Source organism: Sinocyclocheilus grahami, unplaced genomic scaffold (genome assembly GCF_001515645.1).
Source record: "Sinocyclocheilus grahami isolate Dianchi unplaced genomic scaffold, SAMN03320097.WGS_v1.1 scaffold692.1, whole genome shotgun sequence".
Classification (NCBI taxonomy): Eukaryota; Metazoa; Chordata; class Actinopteri; order Cypriniformes; family Cyprinidae; genus Sinocyclocheilus; species Sinocyclocheilus grahami.
The window spans coordinates 690715-713286 of record NW_015505871.1 but is presented as its reverse complement, the minus strand read 5'-3'; the positions used below and the strand labels follow the sequence as shown (position 1 = coordinate 713286).

The window sequence follows — 22572 nt, the reverse complement described above, 5'->3', positions numbered from 1 at the left end:
TCCCCTCGCTCTTCGTGTCGGTCTCCCCTCGCTCGGTCTCGCCTTGCTCTTCTCGTCGGTCTCGCCTTGCTCTTCTCGTCGGTCTCGCCTCGCTCTTCTCGCCGGTCTCGCCTCGCTCTTATCGTCGGTCTCGCCTCGCTCTTCGTGTCGGTCTCACCTCGCTCTTCGTGTCGGTCTCGCCTCGCTCTTCTCGTCGGTCTCGCCTCTTCTCGTCTGTCTCACCTCGCTCTTCATGTCGGTCTCACCTCGCTCGGTCTTGCCTCGCTCTTCTCGTCGGTCTCACCTCTCTCTTCTTGTGTCTCACCTCGCTCTTCTTGTCGGTCTCGCCTCGCTCTTCTTGTCGGTCTCGCCTCGCTCTTCGTGTCGGTCTCACCTCGCTCGGTCTCGCCTCGCTCTTCTCGTCGGTCTCGCCTCGCTCTTCTCGTCGGTCTCACCTCTCTCTTCTTGTGTCTCACCTCGCTCTTCTCGTCGGTCTTTCAGTTCCTCGCTCTTCTCGTCGGTCTCGCCTCGCTCTTCTCGTCGGTCTCACCTCTCTCTTCTTGTGTCTCACCTCGCTCTTCTTGTGTCTCACCTCGCTCTTCTCGTCGGTCTTTCAGTTTTTAATTGTAGTGTCTGTTCTTTTACTGAACTCAATGATTTTTATTACTATAAAAAAATCTAAACAACGGTGAGGGTCGGTGCCGCGGTGGGCAAGTGACGTAACCGGTGTTGCGGCTTAACACCGGTATCACCGTCAGCACCGTCTATCGCGGCAAGCCTAGTGTGTACTGAATCTTACTGAATTGATCTTTTGATATCACTGTTTTAAAGGCACTTTAAGTGTTTTTCACATTAAACATTTTAGAATGTCCCGCTGTTTTTAATGATTGAAATATTGAGACAGGTGCTTTATATGGATTGCTAATAATGGCCAATCCTTGCATTTTGTTCACATGTCTTTGTTTTATTCTTTTGAGAGGTGATCTAAATATTTTTCGATTGGAACAGATAGAGAATTGACGGGCTTGTGCCGCAGTTCTATGGATTTTGGCCACCAGGTCTTCGAGCCAGTCACGTGACTGAAAACTATGAATTCACACACAACACGCATGCAAGGCCTCGAGATGCGATTTTTAAAAGTTGAGTGATGATGTGTCTCGTGCGAGGTGCTGCAGAAGACACGAGACACGCTTACCACGGTCAAACTCCTCCGTCTCATAGAAAAACAATGGAAAAGCAGCTAAGAAATCTTCAAATGCAGTCTAGTTGCTCACAAGGTTGTCGGTCAGAGCTAATGTTGGCATCCTGTTTCCTCCCAGGTGGAAAAGATCGTTCCTCATCAGCTTGTTTTTCTGCGTGCCTGTTATGGGCATGATGATCTACATGATAATCGTGGATCACCAGATCGACACGTCCCACCACCACAACGCCACGGCCGAGGACAGAAAGAAGTACCACTCCACCATGTTCCTGGAGAAACAGCTGCTGCCGGGCCTCTCCATCATGAACCTGATCTCCTTTCTCTTCTGTGTCCCCGTTCAGGTGGGTTACCTGCCAGCTTGTGGCTTATTAATGCACTTTCTATGTTTAAATTCCTTTTATAAAACGGAGAGCTCCGGTCCTTGATTCTGATTGGCTGAGCCACGTTCGAAGCTGTTGTAAATTGCTCTACAAACATACACCTTTGTTTACGTTTGTCTTTTGCTTTGCAACCACTCTGTTGCAACCAGAGCCAGAGAAACAGCTGCTGCCGGGCCTCTCCATCATGAACCTGATCTCCTTTCTCTTCTGTGTCCCCGTTCAGGTGGGTTACCTGCCAGCTTGTGGCTTATTAATGCACTTTCTATGTTTAAATTCCTTTTATAAAACGGAGAGCTCCGGTCCTTGATTCTGATTGGCTGAGCCACGTTCGAAGCTGTTGTAAATTGCTCTACGAACATACACCTTTGTTTACGTTTGTCTTTTGCTTTGCAACCACTCTGTTGCAACCAGAGCCGTTGCGACACACTTTGATCTCGCCGTCACGTGGTTCATGGAGCTCTCAAAAGTTCCAAACAACTTTGAATGGGTTTAAGTAGGATAGACAGCAGTTTCTAGTGATTATTGACACATCATGTGCATTGATTGTGTATTGATAACTACGCTGACTACGTTTAACAATCGCATTTTATTCTGGGCAGTGATGAAGAGACAGCATTAATATTTTTTCTAATATGCTTATTATTTATATTACAATTAGCGTAGTATTTAGGGTTAAAATAGAGAAAATGTTTTTAAATTCCAGTGCAAAGAGGCAAATTAGAGACGTTTGGTGGCCAGAAAAATAATATTCCTATGTATGTAATGCCATGGTTTAACCACTAGATGCCCGTATGGCTGTTTAATAAATATAGCCTACATATATTTAGCTCTACTTTAGTTGTTGTAAAGAGTTTTACCGATCATAATAGCTTATTTATTTATTTATTGTGTTTTGCATTATATATTTAGACATTATCAAACACTCAATGTTTATAAGTTCAGCTTTTTTTTTTTAAATGTTGAATTAAAGATGAATTACTCACATCCCAGTATTATTTTATGACATTTATGTAAGAAGATAATATAAGTGAATGTTAAAAAAGGCCAGCAAATATGGAGTTTAACCCAATAAAAATGTTTTAATAACGTTTAAAAAAAAAAACACAAGGCAACCAACTGCATTCAGCGAAACTCTTTCTTGTATTCCTTTAATAGGCAGTCTTCACTGAAACTCATTCAACATTGCAGAAAGACTAAAAACGTAAAAATATGACAACTAGCATCTGGTTATGATCGCTATTAAGGTGTATCTCACGTTATCTAACTGCAAATATAGCATAACTGGCTATTATCTAAAACTAAACGTTAACTATAACGCGTTTCATAAAATACAACTACTGGACGGATTTCCGAGAGGGTAAACTAATGCATTAAAATGCCAAAAACTGCTGTAATTTCCTCAACTTTCTGGCGAGTGTGCTTGAGAAGCACTGAAATGAATGGGCTTCAATACTGGAACTATTGGCTGCTCCATGACACGCTTTACTTCCGCGTTCCTCCGTTCCTATGGAAGCCTATGGGAGTGTCGCAGCTCTGTTTCTCAACGGCTCTGCTGGCAACCACAACAGGTTCTGAGGAGCTACATTGTTTGGTGGAAGAATACTGTTTTTATTTATATCATTACACTTTATTTGCTCGGTTTTATTTTGTGAAACTTTACTATAAAAGCAATAATCCCTTCTTGGGGCTCATTGCTTTAGTTTACTGAAAACATGCCAACACTTTGATAAATGCTTTATGAAAGATCTCTTTGTGTTTAGTCACCATACTGGTTTTGTCTGTCTTAAATAGTTTATCGGTGGGCGGTATTTCTACGGTCAAGCCTATAAAGCTGTCAAGCACAGGACGGCCAATATGGATGTGCTGATTGTTCTGGCGACAACGATTGCATTCACATACTCCGTGGTGATTCTGCTGGTTGCCATGGTGGAGGGAGCGAAAGTGAACCCCATCACCTTTTTCGATACTCCACCCATGCTGTTTGTCTTCATCTCGCTGGGCAGGTGGCTGGAGCAGATAGCAAAGGTGATCAAGCATTTCCAGTTGCACAAGCTATTCGCCTGCATGCTTGTGATTATATCTCTTAATGTGTTGCATTGTCTTCAATCGCAGAGCAAGACCTCAGAGGCTCTGTCCAAGCTGATGTCTTTACAGGCGACAGAGGCCACTGTTGTTACACTGAATGGTGATATGTCCGTGTTAAGGTTTGTGCATCTCTGTGCTGTTTAGTTTGGGTTTCCTATTGCACAGAGAGCACAGCTGCACATATGAGCTTGTCTCTCTCTCTCTCTCTCTCTCTCTGTCTCTCAGCGAGGAGCAGGTGGATGTGGAGCTGGTTCAGAGAGGAGATGTTGTGAAGGTTGTGCCCGGAGGGAAGTTTCCAGTAGATGGCCGAGTGATTGAAGGACACTCGATGGCAGACGAGTCTCTCATTACAGGTTCGAGAGGGCACTTTCTCTTTACTGACATGAGTGCAATCAGACGAGGCAGGATAATTGTTGTGTGTTCCATATACTAGGGATGCACAATTAATTATATGTTAACCATGATCACGATTTCTGCTTCACTCGAGTGTAATCATCTGTGTGCCCGCTGGCTATTCATCCTGAAAAGTTTCATTTTAATTTGCCACTTGCGTGATCTTGCATTGGTAACAAACCTCCACAAGCAGTAATGGTTGCGGTGGCCAGATGTCAAGAGTTTAAATCACCCAATAAGTGTTTTTTTTTTCTTGAGTCGATATATTTTCTGCCCATTAGTATACTTAATCTTCCCAACCTGGCAACCATAAGCACTCACTGTACATTACAGAAAAGGGGGTCACTGGAGTCAAAAAGGTTGAGGGAACCAGTTTAGGGGTGTTCGATGTTTGTCGTCTGCGAACATATCATAATTGTTGTTTTAATGATATGCGAGCTGACATTATGGAGTGTGTCATTCACGTTGCAAAAACAAACAAAAACGCATCTTGAGAGTCCAAAAGCGTTGACTGTGTGATGAAGCCTATTAGAATGCTGTTAAAATGACCCTATAATTCAAGTTATGAAAGCAAGAAAATATCGCTGTTTGAGTTTTTGTTTTTATATTTATAGAGTTAAATAATATCACAAGCAACAGCTGTTTTCCTAAATAATAGTGTGTGAGTGCGACTGCAAATGTGATATTAATTTTATACAAAAGTTCAACAAACAAGAAGTTAATATTGAGTGAGTTACATTTTAGACACAATATTGTCTTTTTTTCTGTTTTGCCAATGAAAATAATTTAAATTAAAGCCGGAGCGGAACATTTGTGCATCTCAGAGAAACTCTGCGGTGTTTCGTTCCTGAATTAATCTGTTTTTGAACGAATCGTGATTCCGTGATCCATTCATAAAGACAGCCACTCGCTTCGTTTCTAAATAAATCAGCCGTTTTGAATGAATCGTTTGAATGAATGATTAATGAATCACTCAATAACACGGGGATTTGCTGCCACATACTGATATTTATTTATCCATGACAGGCCCAAACCAGCCAAAGTACCAGCACAAAAACACACTCAGCAAAATATCATATAATTATCGTTTTCAAAAAAAAAAAATCCCAGTAAATACCAGTGTTAATTTTGAGAGCAAATTTTTATTTAGTTTTAGGCAAAGTTTTTGACTAAAATGCCATTTAGTTTTAGTCATATTTTAGTCACCTGAATTGTTTTTAGTTTTAGTCTAGTTTTAGTCGACTAAATATTATAAGATTTTAGTCGACTAAATCTACAGTAAATTTAGTCGGCTAAAATCTAATGGGTTTAGTTACATGATTTGTTTATTAAGCATTTCTCTCAAATTTCCAAACTCATTATATAGGTTTGATATTAAGGTTTAATCATGATAGACACTGATTTAACTGCGGTGACGCACAACATGCCTTTATGTTCAAATGAAATAAAACCACTTCTCATAAAGAACAAGAACATGGTCTTCTTTTTAATGAAATACCAATGGTTATACAGGCTAATTATGCATTCTTTATAGCAACTTCTTTACCATATTCTTGATTCTTTCAAGCAGACATATTTATTTCTATAACTAAATGTATTAATCTTTAGGGCTACTAAAGTTTTTCAGTCAAGAGCAGTGCGGGATTTTCTGTCTTTTGTTGCTTGATTAACATCAATAGCAACTAAATTAGGCTGCTGTCCCTTTAAAACTGAATGCATGGATGCAATGTACTGATACACATTCTCCCTACTGTTTACGGTCACTTAAGATGTAAGCAACTGTTTAATACTCGTCAAAACGGATAATTCGACATCATTTTGTGTGTAATTCTTCATTTATGCGACGCAAAAGAGTACTCGTGCGCTGTGAGAGGCGCTTTCTGTGTGTGTGCTTCAGTGTCTGCGCTCAGAAAACCAGACCGAAATATGTTCTCTCTTGCGTCGTCAGATTTATCTATATGTCTGCTCCTCTCTTACTCCAACATATTGACATTTTTGAACGTTTTATGCGACGTGCAGCAAGTGTATTTTAGCTTATGTCCCGCCGGTTCATATGTACACATCTAACCTCCGAACCACGCAGCAGATTCGTTCTGAAATTGAATTAATCTCTTCCCAAATCGTCCCTCCGTAACATTTTCGTCTCGTTTTTATTCGTTGACGAAAATGTCAATATATTTTCGTCATAGTTTTTGTCGTTCAAAAAGAGTTTTAGTTCGTTATCGTCTCGTTGTCGTCAGTGAAAAAAATGTCGTTAACGAACATTATGACGAAAATTATTCGTCAACGAAATGAACACTGGTAAATATTGAGATATCATTTTTTTTGTCAGTAGCCCTGTCTAATGATCAGAATGTCATTTAATCAGACATGGGCTGTGCTCTTATGACTTGGTCCTGGAACATCCAAACAATGTCAAACAACTGCAAAGCAATGACAGAGCGACCACACCTCTCCTCAAAATCCTCTAGAAATTGCCTTTCAGTATAATGTTTCTTCCCTTAATTTGCCCATTTGTGCAGTGACTGATGTGTGTCCTGTGCTGTAGGTGAAGCCATGCCCGTCACTAAGAAGCCGGGGAGCACCGTGATCGCAGGCTCCATCAATCAGAACGGCTCTCTGCTGATCAAAGCCACTCACGTGGGCACAGACACCACCCTCTCTCAGATCGTCAAACTGGTGGAGGAGGCGCAGACTTCAAAGGTCTGTCAGCTCGGCATCTGCGATCATAGCATCTCTTTTGAAAATAACCACTTTTGATTCTCCAGATTAGCCCAGTTGAACACTTGCTTATTTATTTATTTTTATAAAACGGATAGTTCCGGTCCTTGATTCTGATTGGCTGAGCCGCATTCGAAGCTATTGTAAATTACTCTACAAATACACACCTTTGTTTTACGTTTGTGTGTTGCTTTGCAACCACTTTGTTGGAACCTCAACAGATTCTGAGGAACTACATTGTTTGGTGGAAGAATACAGTTTTTTTTAATATCATTACACTTTATTTGCTTGGTTTTATTTTGTGAAACCTTACTACGTATATGGAATAACGTAGTAAGAGCAATAATAAAAAGAGCAATATAAAAGCAATAATCCCAGTGAATTTTTAACAGCTAAGGGGGTTTACTCCGCTTCACGTCGTGCCTAACAACGCCCCTTAGCTGTTATAAAGTCACTGTAAACCACGGCTTCACGGGGATTATTGCTTTAATTTATAAAGCCCCGTTCACACCGAGAACGATAACTATAAAGATAATGATATTAGCGTCCACACCAGCAAACGATATCGTCTGTTTATTCTAAGCGCACTGCCGCTTTAAATTCTCGAGCTCGTTACAGCAGGGTGGATTCTGATTGGCTGTCAATTTTTTATCGTTCATCAGCTGGAGAAAAATCGTTTTGAAAGTGATTCCAACGATATAGTTTCTCTTTGTCTTTACCGTTTTGTGGTGTGGACTCTGCTATTCTTTAATATTGAGAACGATTTTTAGAACTATATCTTTATCGTTATTTTTATAGTTATCGTTCTTGGTGTGAACGGGGCTTAAGATTGAGTAGTTCTGCCAATTTATGTTTTTGCTTTTATTAATGTTATTTTCATAATAATGTTCTCATTAGAATTTTATATACACGACATTCCCAATCATAGTTATTATTGTTGTGCACTGCTGTTTGAGCTGCGTGTGCTGAGCTAAAGATGATCACCGGTAAACTGAAGCGCTCTTTTTAACTTAACCAAACGCATTCTATATGAGATAAATCAGATATACATCAAATAAACACAATATTACAATGTACAATTGCACAAAAGGCTGCAAACGAACAGCGCGCATCTGAAGTGTCTCTGAAGGAAATAATGCATTATTTATCGGCTTTAAGATATCGGCCAAATTTTCTTATCAGGCCGATACCGATAACAGAAAAAATGAGCCGATATGGGCCGATACCGATATGGTGGCCGATATATCGTGCATCCCTAAAATTTATGACCAAATCTGACTATGTAACAACATAAACTAGTTAATAATTCATAAAAATTAATGAAATATCAAATAATAAAGACATCACGAAGGATATGTATTGTTGTAGTATAGCCTGTAGTATATTTTCTAGTTGCATTGCCAGTTTAAAGCTTGGACACAAATACTCATGCTTTACTATTAAAATCATCAAAACTATGAAATAAAACAAATGGATGTATGAATATTTTGTAGCAACCAAAAAGTGTATACACATTTTTTTTTGTAGCTCCTTAAATGTAATTTAAATTAAAAATGAGGTTAATAAATAAAACTCTTTACTATCTGGTAAAAAAATGTATAAAGAAGTTATATAAAGAAATTCATACACTTTAGTTGTATGTGATTTTTTATTTTTTTGGATTCAGGATAATGATTTTAAGAATATGAATTTTACTCTCAGTTTCTACCTGGTAAAATATTTTAGAGGTGGCATAAGTAGAAAAATTGTATATTCATTACAAAAATGCTCAGGTAGTTGTAAGAATATAATAAAATTACAGTACTTTTCAGGTCTAGAAATCACTCTTTTAAAATTGGTCTTCATACATTAAGGTTTTTCTAAACTATGAGAAGATTATTTTTTTTGTTGTTTTAGCGATTTCTTTTTATTTTAGCTCAGCTTTGTTTTATTTTAAATAATTTCACGAGGCCCCCTTGGAAGCTTGCTAAGGCCCCTAATGGGCCCCGGGCCCTGGTTGAGAAGCAGTGCTTTAAATCAAAAGGTTTTGAATTTCGTGAGAAAGAAACTCGGTGAAGTTTGTCCGAACGTTTGACTGTCAGTGCTTTCTGTACAGGATCTGCATGTCTAACCTCACCGTTGATCTTCACAAAACCCTCTGTTAAACTGTCCGATCTCAGGCTCCCATCCAGCAGTTTGCAGATAAGATCAGCGGCTACTTTGTCCCGTTCATTGTTGGGGTGTCCTTCCTGACTCTCGTGGCCTGGATTCTGATCGGCTTTGTGAACTTTCCGCTTGTGGAGAAGTATTTCCCTGTGAGTGAAGCCGTCTCTATAGATGCATGTTCGTCATTTTGGAAGCATTTTATTTTTTCTCTGTAATTCACTTATTATTCACAAGGTTAGGTCAAGGTTTCTTTCTGAACATTAGAGTGTGTTTGCACCATACACTGAACTCTTTTATTTCAGAAGAGCAAGAAAAAAATCCTGTTTTCCATGATATGTCCCCTTGAAAATATTCATACTTGAGGGTTTTAAAGGGATACTTCTCCCAGAAATGAAATGTGCTGTTAATTCACTCACTCTCAGGTCATACAAGATGTAAGTGACTTCAGTAGAACAGTATGAAACCATAATGCTTGGTGATTTTATCCTTGGTGTTTTTGAGAATAAAAAAGCATATCAAGGAACACAATCATTCTTTTGAACCGGTTCTTTTTGATGAACTAGTTGAACCGGTTCACCAAAACCGGACTGAAGCATCTGAAGCAGTTCGTGGCTCGAGCAGCACAGATCTACAAGTTACTCAATCAAAACTCACTAACAGACGCCTGACATTCACTGCGGCTGGAAATGAGCAGAAATAGCGGCGTATCTGATCCTGTGATGAATGAATCATTCAGCGCTTCAGTTCCTCCAGCAGTCACTGAACTGAGGAAACAGTTCGACTCGGACCGAAGACCGACGAGCCGCTGATATTCACATGCATGAACCAAACACACCAACATTTTTATGGTTTCTCTTTGTTTATGTAAAAAGGTGAGCTGATGAAGACTAGTTTATTCACTTTGTATGCTTTAGACACGTAAAACATCCACGTTTCACATCATTATTGGGTGCTTTAATAATATAATTACATATACATTACATGATTACATTAATAAACTAGTGAATTGAACCAGTTCATTAAAACAAACTGTCCGAAAGAACCAGTTTGCGGAAAATAATCAGATTCCCGTTTGTCTGAGGCTCTGGATTACAGGTAATAATGTTGTAAATAGTGTTCAGTTTCTTGCACAGACTGATCATTTCTCTTCATAAGACCTTGATGTATCTTCAGGAACCACGAGTGTTCAGTTTCTTGCACAGACTGATCGTTTCGTTTCATAAGACCTCAGTATATCGCCAGGAGCCACTAATTTTGTGTTCATTGATATGCTTTTTTTTAATTCTCAAAAACGTGCATTTTATGAATCACCAAGGACCGGTTTCAGCTAAAAACCTTCTTCACTGTTCTGCTGAAGAAAAAAAGTCACCTACATCTTGGATGACCTGAGGGCGAAAAAATTAACAGCACATTTTCATTTTTGGGTGAACTATCCCTTTAACGCTAGATTAGGTTTATGCTCTTTAAACACAATTAAGTATTGTACGTCTCTCTCTGCAGGGTTATGATAAGAGCATCTCTGAGGCAGAGGCCGTCATCCGCTTCGCCTTCCAGGCCTCCATCACGGTCCTCTGCATCGCCTGCCCCTGCTCTCTGGGTCTGGCCACCCCGACTGCGGTTATGGTGGGGACAGGGGTCGGAGCCCAGAACGGGATCCTCATCAAGGGAGGAGAGCCATTAGAGATGGCACACAAGGTGGGCCGCTGATTTTAATGCTGCCGCCGTGTTGTTGTGTGGAGGAAGACCATTTTATAAATCTGTTCATGATTACAGATTCAGTATGTGGTGTTTGATAAAACCGGCACCATCACATACGGCGCTCCCAAAGTGGTCCAGGTGAAGATGCTGGCGGAGGGGAACCGGATGCCGCGCTCTAAGCTGCTGGTGATCGTCGGCACTGCTGAAAATAACAGTGAACATCCACTGGGTGCTGCCATCACCAAATATTGCAAACATGTCAGTTTGACTTCATGGTGTATTGTTTCTTTACTTACAAACTGTGGTGGGGTTTAAGCTAATTTAAAGGGATAGTTCGCTCAAAAATGAGTATTTTGTCATCATTTGCTCGCCCTCAAACCTGAATGGGCTTCTTCCAGCTGTTGAACACAAAAGAAGATATTTTGAAGAATGTTGGTAACTAAACAGTTGACGGTAGCCATTGACTTCCATAGTATTTTGTTTCATACTGTGGAGGTCAATGGCTACCGTCAACTGTGTGATTACCAACATTCTTCAAAATATCTTCTTTTGTGTCCAAAGGTTTGGAACAATTTGAGGGTGAGTAAATGATGACCATTTTAATTTTTGGGTGATATTAAATTCAAATATAATATGTAAATAAATTCCAAGGATTGTATTGCATCATTTAAGAAAGTAATTTTTATTATGTAATTAATACAATTTTATAGCTATATATTTAATATCATTTTAATTTCCAAAACTTTTTCATTTCAAAAACTGCTGTCGAATGACATACGAACTTTACTGAAAATATTTAAATATTTTCTGGTAACACTTTAAAATAAGGTTCCATTAGTTAATGTATTAACTAACATGAACAAACAATGAACAATGCATTTGTTGCAGTATTTATTCATCTTTGTTAATGTTAGTTAATGAAAATGCAGTCGTTCATGTTAATTTACAGTGCATTATCTAATGTTAACAAGCACAACGTTTGATTTTAATAATGCATTAATAAATGTTGAAATTAACATTAACAAAGGTTAATAAATGCTGTAGAAGTATAGTTCATTCTTAGTTCATGTTAACTAATGAACCTTATTGTAAAGTGTGACCTATTTTCTTAAACCCATTTACTGATCTTATTGTTTAAAAAATACAGTACATTTTAAGCCATAATTGTCATTACAAAAGTGTGTCTACTGTACGTGGAAGGCTAGCACAACTGTTTTCAACATTGATAATAATCAGAAATGTTTCTTGAGCAGCAGATCAGTATATTATACTGATTTCTGAAGATCATGTGACACTGAAGACTGGAGTAATGATGCTGAAAATTCAGCGCTGCATCACAGAAATAAATTACAGTTTAACAGATATTCACACAGAAAACAGCTATTTTAAATGCAAATAATATTTAGCAATATTGCAATTTTTACTGTATTTTTGCTTACCTCGCTGAGCATAAGAGACTTACTCAAACTTTTGAACAGCAGCGCATGTAAATAAATAAATAAATAATATATGTGTTGTGTCTAAACATCTGCTCTTAGTGCTGAATTTCTCAGTACAGCTTGTTTTTTTGGGGTATTTTGTGACTGTTTTAAACATGAGTCTGTTTTTGGCATTTGGATTCACAATGTCTCTTCTGTGTTCAGGAGCTGGCTACGGAGTCTCTCGGCACCTGTACAGATTTCCAGGCCGTGCCGGGTTGTGGGATCAGGTGTCTGGTCAGTAACACAGAAAACCTGCTGAAGAGAGACGACAGCGACAGCGAGGAGAACCAGCGCAATGCCGTCTTGATCCAGATCAGCGACACCAGCAGTGACCACCCGCTCATCATGGACCCGCAGCCGCTCAGTGAGTGTCACATGACCGCTTCTGCAACACCTCATTGGCTGCGTGCTCAAAATGCAATACAGTTCTGAAAGCTGTGAGAGTGCAATGCTTGGCTTTGCGGTTTCAGCTGTCGTCCAGACGTCCTCGTTCACGGTGCTGATAGGGAACAGAGAGTGGATGAGGAGGAACGCGCTGCAGGTGCGAGCAGATGTGGATGAAGCCATGACGGAGCACGAGAAGAGAGGACGCACTGCAGTGCTGGTGGCTGTGGACAGTGAGTGAGACTCGGTTACTTCAGACACACTTTGATCACTAGGAATTTCCATGTGAGGAATTGTAAAAGCAATGTAAAAAAATACAGTTCTGACAATGCTAGATTATATATATATGTATATATCAAAAAATCGCGCGGATATGAACGTGGTTTTGCGCAGCTCGTCAGTGAACAACGGCTCTGTGTAGTTAATGCTGCTCAATGTGAAAGCACACTCGTGATGGAGATTTACCGCTGATTACAGAACCGGCTTTTCTGACAAGATGCACATTAAATATCGCATGCGATTTATCGTGCAGCCCTAATATATATATATATATATATATATATATAAATAATGGTGCATTCAATTCTAGGGCTACCCCTGACTAAAGATTTTTCTAGTCAACTAGTAGTCGTTGATTTAAAGGGGTGATGAACTGGCTTTTTTATTATCTTATACATTTGTGTGGTTTTTACATTCAAAAACATCAAAATCAATAAGTAATAGGCTATTTTCTACCCTGGTTTTGAGGCCGGCTGGAGAAACGCTTGGTTTTTATGGGCGTGCCGCATTGAAGACTTGGAAGTAAACGCCTTCTGCTATGATTGGATAACAGTTTTGCATTATAAACTAACTTTCTGTGTGTCTGTTTGACCAGCTGCGTCCTTCATAGCTGGAGCCTTCTGTGACTTTAGACACGTACACATTATCAGGACATAGCAAGCGATCTCTAACAAAGCAATAGTGACACATAGTACAAATATATTTTACTCACATAAGTGTGCTGCGCCATTCCTGTCGGATCCGATACAGACGCACAGCATTGCTGTGCATATGTCAAATGAAAGTGAAAGGTTTCAGGATAAATAGCCAGCAGGCAAATATCGCAGAACATTATGCTTTATAAATTTAAAGCGCAGAAATCGTGATCATAATTTAAAATACCGTTTATCATGCAGTCCTAGTGGTGGCGTTTAAAGCACATGCATTAAACTCATAAATACGATCTTTTCGACATGAACGTCCCATAATTTCAGCTTTTAAGAGCGATAATCCGTCAACACAGGAAAAAAGTTTTTAAATGAAATGGAGTTAATTAATTGCAATTGCAGATTGAAAAATAACTACACACCTTGTCATGTAGTGCACAGTGTTTATTGCGTGGATGTGTGCTGTTTTGTTTTCAGATGAGCTTTGTGCAATGGTGGCCATAGCAGACATGGTAAAGCCTGAGGCTGAGCTGGCCGTCCACACTCTCACGGCAATGGGGCTGGAGGTCGTGCTGATGACGGGAGACAACAGCAAAACCGCTCGAGCTATCGCTGCCCAGGTACAGGAGCCTTTCATATCCCCTTTAGTATAATTGTCCTCATGCAGCGGTGGAGTTTAGCAGCTGAGGTTGTGCTTTTTTTTGTCCAGGTGGGCATCAGGAAGGTGTTTGCAGAAGTCTTGCCATCTCACAAGGTGGCGAAAGTGGAGCAGCTCCAGCTAGCGGGAAAACGCGTGGCCATGGTGGGCGACGGAGTGAACGACTCCCCGGCGCTGGCTATGGCAGATGTGGGGATTGCTATAGGCACGGGAACGGATGTAGCCATCGAGGCAGCCGACGTGGTGCTCATCAGGGTATGAAGACTAATGACTGTTGGATTTTCTTTTCCATAATGATAGTAAACATATTTTGCTTAGTGTTTTTGTGCTGGTACACTGTGTTGGTAATATGACACTAAAACTGCCAGTAGGTGGCAGCAAGTCCCTGTCTTAATTAGTGATTCATTGAATCATTCACTCAAATGATTCGTTCAAAACGGCTTATTCATTTAGAAACAAAGCAAGTGGCTGTCTTTATGAATAGATCATTGAATCATTGACTCAAATGATTCGTTCTAAAACAGATTAATTCAGGAACGAAACACTGCAGAGTTTCTCTGAGATGCACAAATGTTTCGCTCCGGCTTTGTTTGAAACTATTTTCATTGTCAAAACTGGAAGAAAAAAAAAAGCAGACAATATTGAGTCTAAAATGTAACTCACTCAGTATTAACTTCTTGTTTGTTGAACGGTTTAATAAAATTAATATCGTATTTGCAATCATGCCCTAATATTTATGAAAACGGCTGTTGCTTGTGTGATATTACTTAACTATAAAAATATAAAAAACAAAAACCCATACAGGGATATTTTTTGCTTTCATAACTTGAATTATAGGGTGATTTAACTGCGCTCTAATAGGCTTCATCACACAGGCAATGCTTTTGGACTATCAAGACGTGTTTTTGTTTGTTTTTTGAGTACTCTATAATGTCAGCTCTCCTATCGTTAAAAAAACAATTATGATATTACCATAAACGTAACAATTCCAAATTTGTTTCCATTTCTTACCCCCTTTTTAACTCCCCTATTTTGATTACTGTATTAATCTTGTTTTTATTGTTTCTACGTATTATATTTTTGCTGTTGCCCCAAACGCAAAAGTTGTGTTTTTTAGTTGAACATAAGTTTCTTGAGATTGCACCTACTTTTTGATTCATGCGTCTTTTTTTTTGTTTTAACAGAATGATCTTCTTGATGTTGTTGGGAGTATCGACCTCTCGAAGAAGACCGTAAAACGAATCCGAATCAACTTTGTATTTGCACTAATCTACAATCTTGTGGGGATTCCCATTGCTGCAGGTGAGAGCAACTAAACCGAATAAAATAAAAATTATAAATTATTTCAGTATTGCTCACCAAGGCTTCGTTTGTTTTATAAAAATACAGTAAAAACAGTAATATTGTGAAATATTATTATAATTTAAAATAATGTTTTCTATGTGAATATCTGTTCAAATGTAATTTATTTCTGTGATGCAGCGCTGTATTTTCAGCATCATTCCTCCAGTCTTCAGTGTCACATGATCTTCAGAAATCAGTATAATATGCTGATCTGCTGCTCAAGAAACATTTCTGATTATCATCAATTAGTGCTGCACAATTAATCGAAATTAAATCGCAAAGGCGATTAAACGCGATTCGACAGAAGCTGCGATTGTCATGCGTATCTTTCAGTGAAGCACGGTTCTGTGATCAGCAGTAAATCTCCATCCGAAGGCTGCAGCTGAATAAACAGAAGATTCAACTGCTTTCATTGATTTAACATGACTAATAAACACACGACTACGGCAATATACGGTTTATCTGAGTTCTTATTATTATAATTTTCATCATAATAAAGTGTATCTATAATGAAATGCTGATCGACATAGCCTTTATCACTGCTTAGAATACAATTAAATATTGTGTGCCTTAATTGTTCTGTGTAAGAAGCCACATCATCTCACAGAAGGATTTATTTCAAACACGTTATGAAGTGAGTTTGGTGTAAAAACTTTATTAAACGTGGTATTTTCACGTGCTCTCGGAGCAGCAGTTACTACACGGAGCCGTAGTTCACCGAGAAGATACGCAAACAGTCATTATCGCGAACAATTTCGTCGATTTCATAATCCTACGATTGTATCATTTGATTATGAACGCAATTTTGCATAGCTTGTCAGAGAACTACGGCTCTGTGTAGTAAATGCTGCTCCACCTGAAAGCAGGTGATGGAGATTTACTACTAATCACAGAATCGGCTTTACTGACAAAATATGCATGACAATCGCGATTAATGGCGTTCGATTAATCGTGCAGCCCTATCATCAATGTTGAAAGCTTTTCTGAACTCTTTAATGAATAGAAAGTTCAAAGGAACAGCATTAATTTGATTCTAAAAGTCTTCACTGTCAATTTTGATAAAGTTAATGCATCCTTGCGGAATTCTTTTTTCTTTTTTTTCCTTTTTTTTTAACCTTTTCCCAATAGAAAAATTAGGACACGTCTATGTAAACAATATTGTACAAGTAGCTACTTTTCATTGTAGGTAAATATTATGTTGGATAGTAGTGCATCTCACAACAAAAAACATGGGATTTGTGCCTCCAATGCTATAACAAGTATTAAGACAACCATTCTGTAGGTTTGTATCATTGCTGGAGTGTGATTATTGGATGCTGCTGTGTGCAGGTGTGTTTATGCCGGTGGGTTTGGTGCTGCAGCCCTGGATGGGCTCTGCTGCGATGGCTGCCTCCTCCGTGTCTGTAGTGCTGTCCTCCCTTCTACTCAAATGGTAAACCTCTCAGATCTTCGGTTTAATAAACATTTTTGCATGCTTTAGTAACGGGATTTGTTATTGAAAGATGCTCGGATAATTTAACCCTCATTTCCTGTTTCTGCAGCTACACTAAACCCAGCGCTGAGAAACTGGAGAGACGACTGGGCGAGGTGAGAAGACACGGCAGCCTGTCTGAAGTCAGCGTTCACATCGGCATGGGAGAGCTGCGCCGGCCCTCGCCCAAACTCAGCCTGCTCGACCGCTTCGTCAACTACAGCCGGGCCTCCATCAACTCGCTGCGCTCCGACAAGCACTCGATGAACAGCATGGCCCTCAGCGAGCCCGACAAACACTCTCTGCTGGTGGGAGACGCTCACTGCGAGGAGGAGATCGTCTGAGCGCCTCTCACTTTACCTCAGTGCCTGCAGACGAGGGGCATCCGTGTCGAAACACAAAGTTCAGTCGCCTCATGAGAGGTTCGTCGCTGTGATGCTGCGTGGATCAGCTTACGCAGCTTTGGTTGTATCACTAAAGGCTCTCCGTTTACATTACGAGTATTCTCGCTGGCCAATTTAAAGGGATAGTTCACCCAAAAATGACAACTCTGTCATTTAGTCACACAGTATGAGTTTCTTTCTTCTGTTGAGCACAAAAAAAGAAGATAGTTTGCAGAATGTTGAGAAAAAATAGTCAATAGGGACCAGAAACTGTTTGGCTGCCAACATTATTTAAGATGTCTTCTGTTGTGTTCAGCAGAAGAAAGAAACTCGTGCAGGTTTGGAACAACTTGAGGGTGAATAAATGACAGAATTTAAATTTTTGGGTACACTGTCACTTTAAGAATGACAATCCAGGTAAGGAAAATCAACTACAAAAAAAAAAACATTCTAAAATCAATTTTGTTTTTGTGAAAACAGCAATTTAAAAAAGATTGTGTTTTATGATAATGATTTAAGTGAATATTTATTACGTCTTTTATTTATAGTATATTTTTTGGGGACATGAAGGAATGTGAGGATTTCTTTTAAAAGTGAACAAATGAACTCTATGTTTTTATATTCTTCGAGTGCTGAGATACAGTGCATTCCAAAGAAAGCAGCGTTCAGGAATGATGACATTAACGCTAAACCGTCTCTTTAAGATGTTATATTCATATTCATTGCATATTCATTTTATCGTTCAGCAAACTGTTTGCAACACTTGAGCTGCCTTTGCTATATTTAAATGTGCATTAGCTCGTCAACTTTGCTTTTAAATGTTGTTTTTTATCTTCACTTTATTTCAAAACCCAGTGGTTTGTGTGAACTGAGATTTGTGCATTAATGCACTGAATAGATACACACATTTTCAACATGTCTCAGCATGACCTGAATCAGCTTTCTGAAACCGATTACTAATACATTCTAAGCTTTTTAAATATTATTTTGAAAATGATCTAATATATATTTTTTAAAAATCATCCAGAAGAAGTTTGTTACTGTTACTGTATTATTTAAGGTCAATTATGCGATGCAGTCTTCAAACGAAACAAGTGCACTCGTTAGTAAGTAATGATTAGTTGCCAAATGTGTTCAATCCTGAAATTGGGATTTATGCACTTGATTGTTTTACTAAATGTGGTCTGGGACAATTCTTATTGTAGTCTAGCATCATATTCTTTCAATAAACGGCCAGTTTTCAATAAGCCAACATGCATTCATGAAGTACTTTTTTCAGTGATGTACGTAAAAATATGCACTTGCCTACAATGTTTAAAAAATGTTGTATTTCTGAAAGTGCTGTCACGTTAGCAGCATTTCAGTAAAATTGAGCATGCAAAAAAAGGTGTCCTGTCTGTTGTCAGTGTATATAGTGTAGAGATGCATCTTTTCTTTATTCAAAGTTGTATATGGAAACTAATCCTAAAGCAGTAAAACTGCATCCCTATATTCATCCTGTGTGTCCTCTTAAGGTGTAAATTTATAACTTTTTTTTTGTTGTTAACGTGGCAACACATCCCTTACGACAATTAACCATGGTTTTACTCAAAAATAAATAAAAATAATAACATAAACATGGTTACTATATAGTTAAACCATGATAACCACAAATGAACCATGGTTTTGCTACACTAACCATAGTTTAACCATGGTATTTGTAGTAAAACTGTGGTTATACAAAAAAACATGGTTACTACAATTTTACTATAGTAGAACTGTTCTTCTGTGGCTACAGTAGGTAATATTTTGGTTTACACAATTTTGCAAAATCAAACAATATTGTATCTTAATACAAACCACAATATTAACTTATTGAATTGTAAATAAATATCACATTTGCAACTGGTCAGTGTTCAAAAAATGCTGGGAAATCACTTCACGTAACAAGAGTGATCACTGATAGGCTGTCTATAAAAAAAATTAAATAAACAAAAATGTCACGTTTTAAAGAAGAAAAAATCACCCACTGACTCAAAGCTGCTACATAGTAACGACTTTCTACTTTGAGGAGCTTGATAGAAATGTAGTGGAGTGAAAAGTACAATAATTGTCTTTCAAATGTAGTGAAGTCATAAGTTTCCATAAAAAATAATACTCAAGTAATGTACAGATGCTCAAAAAGTGTACTTAAGTACAGTACTCAAGTAAATGTACTGCGCTGCTGTCCACCTCTGATTGTTTGTTACGCTCATCACAACAGTGATGCTGTTTTTATAGTTATTTATACTAGTTTTTTTATAGCTCATAGTTATTCAGTAATTATACATAATGACAAATGTGACCCTGGAGCACAAAACCAGTCATAAGGGTCAATTTTTCTGAATATATAATCTTTCCATTGATGTATGGTTTGTTAGGATCGGACAATATTTGAAAATCTGGAATCTGAGGGTGCAAAAAAAAAATCTAAATATTGAGAAAATCATCTTTAAAGTTGTTCAAATGAAGTTCTTAGCAATGCATATTACTAATCAAAAATTAAGTTTTGATATATTTATGGTAGGAAATTTACAAAATATCTTCATGGAACATGATCTTTACGTAATATCCTAATGATTTTTGGCATAAAAGAAAAATTGATAATTTTGACCCATACAATGTATTGTTGGCTATTGCTACAAATATCCCCCAGCGACTCAACACTGCTTTTGTGCTCCAGAGTCACAGATGTATTTTAAATCAACAAGTACATCAGACACTGATTAGCGTAGTTAGTTGATCATTGCTATGATGAGTAGGCTGTTTCTAGTGCACTAGAGTGTACAGAAGTAAACACAGCTTTTTAAAAAGTTTTTTTATATATATTTGTGAAACAGAGACCATGATAGGAATGGAAAGAAGGGAACGGGATCAAGAAAGGACTAAAACTTGGCTCGCTGTTGAAATGTTGTGCTACAGAGCGCAAGACAGCACAGAGATTTTGACTGTACAATGTCAAACATTCATATTAATACATTTTTATTCAGGTTGCAATGAAAAAGCCATGAAAAGGTACAGAAGAATGACATTTTAATTACACTACTCTTAGAATATGTAACCCTTTTAAAACCATTTTGAGGCTTGTAGACAAACCTTAACGAAGATATTTATTACTCCAAGAGGGTAAAAAATTTTAAAGCATAAAATATAAAACATTGAGTTAAAGGTGCAGTATGTAATATTGACAGCTAATGGTTGAAATGGGTTCTGCAGATCAAAATCTAAATATTGTGGAGAGAGTTGTTTCTCCTGTCCCTCCCCTTCAGACTCGACACTCATGCGGGTTGCCAGATTGCGGACACGCAACAATTCAATTCAAGTTTATTTTATATATAGCGCTTTTCACAATACAAATCGTTGCAAAGCAGTTTTAGAGAAAATTACGTTTCTACCATATATTTAGTAGTAGCTTATTAGTGGTGACTGTCAGTTAATGTATACATATGGCAGAAATGTACAGAAAACCAATTAAAGACGTAATCAAAACCAACAGAATGAGCACAACGGAAGGTGACAAGCCTGTAAGTTGATGAGTTGATTTATCCTTGTTTTAATATTCCTCTGGTCATAATGTTTTTTAGATGGATGCCGAGGCTTTTTAGGTCGGGTTGAATCTGTGATCTCTGACTCGGTTCGTTTGCTGGCTTCCATTGCCGCGATACGCTGAGTTTTACACCAACTGGCAACCCGGGGTGTCTAAATCCTATTGGGTAAACTAACAGTGGATGGAGTCACACAGACCAAAACAAAAACAGACATTCCGACACTGAACGCACATTTCGAAGCAGAATAACTGGCTGTAGCGTTGTTTTTCAGTGTTTCAGAAACACAATTATGTGAGCTTAGCGTGTTTCCTAAATATCTGCAGACATACTACAGTATTTTTATGCTTTACGAAATAGCTTGAGAGTCATTTATCCATGTATATGCAATTTTCTCGTCGACAACCTGAAATCAGACATCAAAAAAAGCCATCAATAAACTTGTTTGAAAGAGCTTCAGAAGCTGAAGAAGCTGCATGGTTTGCAGTGTTGGGGGAAGCTAGTGTGACCTCCTCTCTGCGTCAGACTCTGCGTGGCTCCAGAGGAAGCTTGAGCTCATGGGGAAGCGCCAAATCTGTGGTGCCGGCCTGCCGTTACACAGCCTCTTCATCTGAAGGCAGATGTTTGGACACAAGGACATGAATTCTCATGACAGTCCACAAGTGACTGAATTTGTTGAATAAAAGTATAAAAGCAATTCCCTGCTCTCAGTTCGTCTTACCCCTTTTTCGAGCAGAATGTCAAACTCATCTGTGAGTCTCCTCAGCCGTCTGCCGTATTTCACACTCGCAGCAGCGTTTGGAGGAGCAGAGAAAACACGCGGCCTCCAAGGCTGGTCAGCTTTCTTAAAAAATAGTTCTGCATCCATCGATTGGACCCTCTGCCTCACCCACTGAGCTTCTATAAAGTAATGTGGGAGTTGTACAAATATTCAAATAATTAAAATCATTGCAACATTAATAGGTCACAATACAACATATGAGTGCCTAACTGGACCAGTTAAAAGCACAACTGGCCATCGGGAGCATTAACAGCAGCAATATTAGTTCCTTAAACTCTGGATTCTGTCAGAACTATAGTAAACGTCATTAGGGCAACGAATACTTTACAGCGTCTTTCTCTTTAAATGTTTAGTTCTAATTCATTTTAAATGAAGTAAAATGTTCATTCAATAAGAGCCTCGTTAAAGATAAATATTTAAATTAGGTGTTAACTATTTACAAATGTTAAAGTTCTTAAAGGGATAGTTCACCCAAAAATGAAAAGTGTCCTTGTGTATCATGTCATTCCAAACCTGTACGCGTTTCTTTCTTCTGTGGAACACGAAAGAAGATAGTTTGAGAAATTCAAGAGATTTTAGTCCATACAAATAAGTGGTTTGGTAACATGCTACAAAATATCCTCTCTTGTGTTCCACGGAAGAAAGAAATTCCAGATTTGAGGGTGAGGAGATGATGACTGAATTTAATATTTAATATTAAAGGGGTCATATGATGCGATTTCAAGTTTTCCTTTCTCTTTGGAGTGTTACAGGCTCTTGCTGCATAAAGAAGATCTGTAAAGTTGCAAAGACTAAAGTCTCAAATCCAAAGAGATATTCTTTATAAAAGTTAAGAGTCAGCCACGCCCACCTAAAACGGCTCGTTCTAACACGCCCCCACATATCTACCTCACTATGTGGGAAGATTTGCATAACGCCGCCCAAATGTGCACGCAAAGAAAGAAGGCGTAACTTTTATTCTCGCTGTAGTATTGTTGCT

The 22572-nt window shown here is 38.5% G+C and overlaps 2 protein-coding genes across 2 annotated transcripts in view; one reads left to right on the top strand and one right to left on the bottom strand.

Moving 5' to 3' along the window:
• Nucleotides 1-18622, top strand: part of atp7a (ATPase copper transporting alpha) — a 36660-nt gene extending 18038 nt beyond the window's left edge. Inside the window, exons 9-23 of the mRNA XM_016243501.1 lie at nucleotides 1299-1521; nucleotides 3352-3585; nucleotides 3673-3764; nucleotides 3871-3998; nucleotides 6587-6741; nucleotides 8919-9053; nucleotides 10405-10599; nucleotides 10678-10860; nucleotides 12246-12447; nucleotides 12554-12700; nucleotides 13871-14013; nucleotides 14103-14306; nucleotides 15236-15353; nucleotides 16725-16827; nucleotides 16937-18622. Coding sequence (XP_016098987.1) covers nucleotides 1299-1521; nucleotides 3352-3585; nucleotides 3673-3764; nucleotides 3871-3998; nucleotides 6587-6741; nucleotides 8919-9053; nucleotides 10405-10599; nucleotides 10678-10860; nucleotides 12246-12447; nucleotides 12554-12700; nucleotides 13871-14013; nucleotides 14103-14306; nucleotides 15236-15353; nucleotides 16725-16827; nucleotides 16937-17210 — 2536 coding nt within the window. The 3' untranslated portion in view covers nucleotides 17211-18622. The remainder of the gene's footprint in view (nucleotides 1-1298; nucleotides 1522-3351; nucleotides 3586-3672; nucleotides 3765-3870; nucleotides 3999-6586; nucleotides 6742-8918; nucleotides 9054-10404; nucleotides 10600-10677; nucleotides 10861-12245; nucleotides 12448-12553; nucleotides 12701-13870; nucleotides 14014-14102; nucleotides 14307-15235; nucleotides 15354-16724; nucleotides 16828-16936) is intronic.
• Nucleotides 18623-21038: 2416 nt separating this feature from the next.
• Nucleotides 21039-21708, bottom strand: LOC107559611 (bcl2-associated agonist of cell death-like). The gene is made up of 2 exons (XM_016243510.1): nucleotides 21534-21708; nucleotides 21039-21422 (listed from the first exon to the last, which is right to left on the bottom strand). Exons 1-2 carry the CDS (start codon nucleotides 21678-21680, stop codon nucleotides 21312-21314), a joined length of 258 nt encoding a protein of 85 aa, XP_016098996.1. The 5' UTR covers nucleotides 21681-21708; the 3' UTR covers nucleotides 21039-21311.
• Between the last annotated feature and the right edge of the window lie 864 nt (nucleotides 21709-22572).